Here is a 6,945-nt window from a genome sequence, read left to right as displayed (position 1 = left end):
AAACACACACACACACACACACACACACACACACACACACACTTACACACACTTATATAGTAATAAATATATGAATACAGTTACTTCATGCATTGAGTATTTTTCCTCTTGCATGTAAGTAAATAAAGGCACAGGTGTGGTTATGTGGTAAGAAGCTTGCTTCCCAACCACATGGTTCTGGGTTCAGTCCTGCTCCGTGGCACCTTAGGCAAGTATCTTCTACTGTAGTCTCAGGCCGACCAAAGCCTTGTGAGTGGATTTGATAGATGGAAACAGAATGAAGCCCATCATATATATATATATTTATGTGTGTGTGTGTGTGTATATATATATATTTATGTGTGTGTGTATATATATGTATATATTTATGTGTGTGTGTATGTGTGTCCCCCAACACCATTGCTTGACAACCAATGTTGGTGTGTTTACATCCTCCATAACTTAGCGGTTCGGCAGAAGAGACCAATAGAATAGGCACCAGGCTTACAAAGAATAACTCCAGGGGTCAATTTCTTTAACTAAAAGGAAGCGCTCTAGCATGGCCAGTCATTTGCCTGAAACAAATAAAAATATGAAAAAGAAACACCTATGTGAATAAAATTGGGAGATGGAGAGAGGGAAAGAGAGAGAATAGAAGAGAGGGAGAAAAAGAGAGAGAGGGATAAGGAAGAAAGGGAAGGAGAGAGAGCAAGATGGTTAAACCTTTAACATAGATTACATTGTTAAGCATAATGCTTACTTATTCACATTGTTTTGAATTAATCATGCATTGTCTTGTACTTTCAAGAGTTTGATGTTCTGGTTGTTTATATTTTGGATAACATCTTAGACTAGGTATGATTAGGTATATATATATATATATATATATATATATATATATATGTGTGTGTTAAAGAATACTATATCTGCATATATATAATATTTTGAAAGCTATCAAAGAATATATATATATGTGTGTGTGTGTGTGTATATATATATATATATATACACACACAAATACATATATATATATTTATTTATATTAAAGACTATTAAAAATTGTGTGTGTGTGTGTGTGTGCATGTGTAATTATGTTTTGAACAACATACATTTCGTCGGTCTTCCTCCATATTTAATACTTTCTGAGATGACCACAAAAGGAAGTTTATTTGTTTATTCTTAAGTAGATTATTTATTTATTTGTTTTATTCACCTATTTACTCATTGCATCAAAGCATAGAGTTGCGTGATATTTTGAACTATGTTTTTTTTAAATTTTAATTACTAATTCAACAAACTAGCTTTCCTGATAATAATTCCTGGCGTCATGATCTGTCTTCAAATGTATCCTCACCTCTGTAGTTTGCTTTCAATGACTAATTCCCTCTGTTTAATCTCGGATAATACATAATTTCTCTCATTGCTTGCTGCACACTCTTAAGTTAACATGATTCTTATGTCTGTTAGCGATGTTTTATTTGAATGCTTGTTTCTTGTTTTTTAGCCGCTGGTTGTGCTTGACTGAGTGGAAATATGTTCAAATATATAATAACCATGACCATTCAATACATTTTAGATTACATTGTCGCATGTGTTTCTCATTTTCTTTTTTAAGATAGGAGAATGTGGTTATTTGAAGGAGATTTGGTTGCTACCTCTAGTAGGACCAGCAATGCATGAAGGTTTTCTCGTTTCTTTGAATCTGTGGTTTAGCAGCATGTCAGTTCTGATCAAGATCTAATGATTAAATGCATTCTAGCTGTAATCATCTTGTTTTATCTGTTGGGAACAATACTAATGTATATTTTTTTTTATTACATTATGATTTGAGGGGGACATAGCTTTCCTTTTTAGCCAAATAAGTGATTGCAAATGCAAATTGTTCATTTGCTTTATAAGCAGTACATAATGGCATAAGGAGAAAGACATTGATATTCATACATGCCAATTTACCTTGCCATTGTATAAGTATATATGGAAGCATACACACACATATATACACAGCATGTTTGGGCTAAATTTGACATTTCTTTATGTCTCGTTTCTCCAAGAACAGCTTGAGGTATTGTTGAACAGTCAATGGCATTGGAGAGCATAGAAATTAATGTCATAGTTAAGAAAAAGTTAGCTGACATGGAGGAATGGAAACCATCTGAATATTGGAAAAGACATATGTATCATGATGATTCATGCCAGCTATCAAAATGCTGACACCGTTATTGCTACTCAATGCTCTGTGAATACTGTAAAGGCTGTCAGATGTGATATGGACAGCTGCACCAGAGACTACGAGGTTATAACCAGCAGTAAGGGACACAGAAGATATTCTGGCTGCTTCTGCATACCAGATTTCATTCCCACATCATTGGACAAGGTCTTAGGCTCACTTTAGATGGATGTGTGAGGCTGCTGGAGACTGTGGTCAATCTCTGGCTGGAGAGGGTTACTGCTGAAAGACCATATGTGTGGCAACAGGACTTGGTTCCTTGCTGTACCTCTGGAAGAAGTCGGAAGTGGTTGTCTGAGAATTTGTGTTAATTCACCAACACCAATTTCTGGCTTCCTAATTCCCCAATTGTAATCCCATGGATTACTATGTGTGGGGCATAGTTGAGAAAGACAGCAACTACTCTGTTTGCAACATACTTTTATTTTTGGATGGGATTTTGTCTCTTCTTTTTTCTAATTTAGCCTGAACCCCATGTATACATGCATATATATATATTTGTGTGTGTATATTTTCTGCCAAAATATTGCCTTGGTATTTATTCTGTGAAAACACTAACCATTCTTTGTTATAATACTACCTGGATTTACCTTGGATTTTACCCAAGGACATACAGAAATATAAACATACCCTCAGAAATATGAACTGTAAACTTTTTCTTATTTCCTTACTCTCTACTCTTCTATTTCATTGCTTATTAGCTGTGAATGACAAGCAAAGACTCAGAAACATGTCCCTGAATGCAGGCTGGGCTGGGTGGAGGAGTTTGTCTCCCCCTCGCAAGTGTCAAGGCCAACAGGAAGCGGTCCAGCTTCTTAGGGCTAAATAGCAGTAGTATATTCCCTTATTGGGACTGTCACATTAAGTTGGCAGTATACAACTACTTTATATATATATAAGCTTGATGGGAGGAAAGATTGGGTGCAGTGGTAAGGTCCATTGAGTGTGTGTGCATAGCACTATGTTTATGTCTGTACACTCACTAGGACTTGCTCTTGCACCCATCTTGTCTTCATCCAACTTTACCCACCTTCCATTTTTCTATCTCTCATCCCTCCACCACTCTTCTAAGAATGGCACTATTTTGCTGCTGAAATCATGTGACTGCAAAATCTGCATATATTTCTTCCCCTTTGTGCTCCCATTATCATCCCTTTTCACTTTATTTCCCACCGATCACCTCTGCTCTCCGTGCTTCCACTTATCTCACCTTTAATATCCTTTCTTATCTGCTGTCGACACCACCACCTCTTGTTCCTTGTAGCTACCACTACATACTTCTAACTGTCATCTCTGTCCCTCTACATCTTTTCCTTATTTCTTGATCTATCTATATTGCTGCCTTCACCCTTCCTATACTGGAACTTATCACCTCCTCGCTCTTGGGTTATTTCTCTTCCCTTCTCCCCCCACCCTAGTACATTTTTTGCTACATTAACCTCTACCCTCACCTCTAACCACTTGTCACTCTCCTCTCACTTGTTCACCACCCCTTCCCAAACCTTGGTTCATATTCTCTCTTATACTCACTTTCTTGTATCTTAAAGTATGCTGTGACACCTTGTCACCAACATCATTGACTTCTTTCTAGCTACTCCCAGCCACTCCTATATAATGCAAGGTACCTATGTAATATGTATGCAGTGCCATGCATATTTGTTCATCCTAGGGTTTTGGTTATATGTTTGTCTGCATGTTTAATGATCATTTCTTGATATACCTGTTATTGTACAGATTATTTCTGCTTTTAACTCCAGCATTTATGTTATCCCTTAAGATATATTCTCTGTTCTTTTGGTTAAAGAGTATCATTTGTTGGGATGAATACTGTAATTAATAAGAATTTCTTTTCCTGGTGGTCTTTGACATAAATATCTGCATTAATACTATTTCTTCTTATTATCAAGGTGACTAGCTGGTAGAATTGTTGGCTTGCCAGGCAAAATGCTTAGTGGCATTTCGTTCATCTTTACTTTCAGTGTTTAAATTCTGGTGAGGTCAGCTTTGCCTTTCATCCTTTCAGGTCGATAAAATAAGTACCAGTTGAGCACTGAGATCAATGCAATTGACTTACCCGCTTTCCCAAAATTCGAAACCATTATTATTATTATTATTATTATTATTATGATTATTATTATTATTAGTGTTATTATTATTAGTGTTATTATTATTAGTGTTATTATTATTAGTGTTATCATTATTCTTTCTATATTTCAGGTCACTTATAAAACTGGACTGATACCCTGAATTAATCATGGGAACGTGTTACTCTAAGTCAGGTCATGATGCGGCTGAGAGTAACACGAGGAGTCCGCCAATTCCTAAAGATTCTGCTGGAGGGCGCCACCAACCAAATGGATCACTATACGTGTATAAACCTGTCAAAGATCAGAGTGGGCAACCGGCCTCAGCGTCTCAGTCAAGTGCTGTAAGTGGACAAGAGAAAGGAGAGGAAGTCAAGATTAATACAATTGACAGTGGTATTGAAAGTCTAATATCTTCACAGTGCAACAAAGAGACAAAAGAGCTTGCTGAAAACAGTGAGTTACGGGAAGCAACAGACACATTTGAACTCATCGACAATGGACCATGTGCTTGTGGAGAGAACTGTGAAGTAAATGGTCATTGCAAGTTTGAATACTTGACCAAACTACCTGAGAGTAATGTTGATTGGACAACAGCATCAAGATCTTCTGCTGCAAAACTACCACCACAGCCTAGGAGACCTTACGAAACTAGTGTTATTCACCGTAAACCAAAATGCAAAGGACGTATTGAGAGAAAGTCCAGCAGGCTTTCCTGGAAGTCTACTGACAGTCTAGACTGGACACGAACTATGGTCACCAGCATGGATCGTGCCACAAGTCAAGTTTCTGATATTTTTGTTGATGATGTCAGTCTTCATGCTCCACTAGCACATTTTGACTCTATAGAGTTTTCTGGTGAAGATAGAGATGGAGATTCAGTAAGCATCTCAAAATATGGTCCAAAATCTACGACTGCTGCCAATGACAGTAACGTAGATATTTCTAGTACAAACTGTAGCAGTTCTGTGTTGCCAGGCAACCAGAGATGCATGAGTGTATGTGAAAAGAACATTGAAAATAAGGACAGATTCAGTGTTCAGTCTACAGACAATATCTTGTTAGCGACAAGAGAGAGCAAGCTTCAGGATCTTGTGAAGAAACAGCTTTCTAACCAATCACTTTTAGGATCAAGGTAAATTTGCTTAATACTTATTGATATTTCTATAAAGATGCTTTATCATTTTATCGTTCTTGTTTTAATTTTGGCAAAAGAAAAATATTCCACTAAAAATATCAGGTAGAAAACTTAACTTTAGTTGTTACTGTTATTATTCAGATTCAGGTTAATTCTGATCAACTGATGTTCAAAGATGTTCCAGATGTGACTATTCCATCTTTTATTAGACACAGTATATCTAGGACTAGGATGAGGCCTAACATACTTAAGGTGGTAAAGTGTGATTTTTAGGAAGATTTGGTTGCTTTTTTTTTAGTAGACAAGCAATCACACAGAGGCTCTCTTATTGATTCATATGTGATTTATATATTTATTTAGTTATTCACTATAGTAAATTTATTAACACTAACTTAATTAACTTGTTATTTTGATCATTAAGGATTTAGGTATTTTTTTTCTTTTTTATCATGAACTCAGGCATTTGGTTCTAACTCATGTGTCATCACTGTCATCTTGTAATTTAGTTGGTAGGTGTAAATATCAACTGGTTTATCAACATTACAATTAGACATACTTTGTACTCATTATATTAAATGGTGAAAATATTAAAAAACTAAACTATATTCAAATATTTGTTAAAAGTGGATGATAAATTGTCAACCTCCTATTTAGTTACAAAGAGAAGCTAATAAGTTGAATATTGAAAAACTTAAAAATTTTATTTTAAATGTATTGCTTTCAGGTATATGTTAAATAAATTTCTTCAGCTTTTAAAAAATGGAATCTAGTCATCATTTCTCTTTTCTTAATGCTTAAAAGTTTACAAAAATATAACATTGGTATTAAAAGGTATGAAATAATATACTGTCCATAGAAATTAGATGACTGGTGTTGATAATTGTTGAAACTTTTGAATAAATATAAAGAAGGCTTTGAAAACCATTTTGGGAGAAAAACTGAAAGCTTGTTTTAGTTTACGTTTACTATGTAATTAGTCATGCGGAATCTCCTAATCTCAACAAATTCAGACTACCTACTTAACTTACAAGCTTCATAAATAACACTAAAAGTTCTATATTGATATGAATATTTGCTTAAGAAGGGCTAGATATGGTTAGTTTACATTTAAAATTATGTAGTGCTATAGGTATTGAAATTACTTGAAGTTGACTGAGTGAAGAACTTGTAGACAAATAAGATGAAGTGATGTGTTTTTAGGATATATTGTGTGCTCAAAATATCTGAGTCTAATATATTTATTTTGGCATGAAGATATTCTTTCAGAACATTTGTTGATGACTTTACCGAGAATATTTTATAAGTTTCTATAAGACATAGATTACATGATTTTTTTTTTTCTCACTAGAGTTGTAGGATTTAGCCCAGATCTATGTTACACTTGTTATTGAATTGTTTCTTGTTTTCATATCCCGAATGAAAGGTGTTGCTCTTTTTATTGTTTATTTCTGAATGAATGTATGTTGATTGTAGCAAGTTTTAAAGGAGTTTGACACGAGCTTCACACACACACACAC

The 6,945-nt window shown here is 34.9% G+C and overlaps 1 protein-coding gene across 15 annotated transcripts in view; it reads left to right on the top strand.

Moving 5' to 3' along the window:
* Window positions 1-6,945, top strand: part of LOC106879466 (uncharacterized) — a 268,985-nt gene that overhangs the window by 177,629 nt on the left and 84,411 nt on the right. For all 15 annotated transcript variants that reach the window (XM_052971400.1, XM_052971397.1, XM_052971418.1 and 12 more), the window contains one exon: window positions 4,424-5,425. In XM_052971400.1, coding sequence (XP_052827360.1) covers window positions 4,461-5,425 — 965 coding nt within the window. In that variant the 5' untranslated portion in view covers window positions 4,424-4,460. The remainder of the gene's footprint in view (window positions 1-4,423; window positions 5,426-6,945) is intronic.

The sequence above is a fragment of the Octopus bimaculoides genome, chromosome 1, assembly GCF_001194135.2.
Source record: "Octopus bimaculoides isolate UCB-OBI-ISO-001 chromosome 1, ASM119413v2, whole genome shotgun sequence".
Classification (NCBI taxonomy): Eukaryota; Metazoa; Mollusca; class Cephalopoda; order Octopoda; family Octopodidae; genus Octopus; species Octopus bimaculoides.
This window is presented reverse-complemented; position numbering and strand designations above follow the sequence as displayed.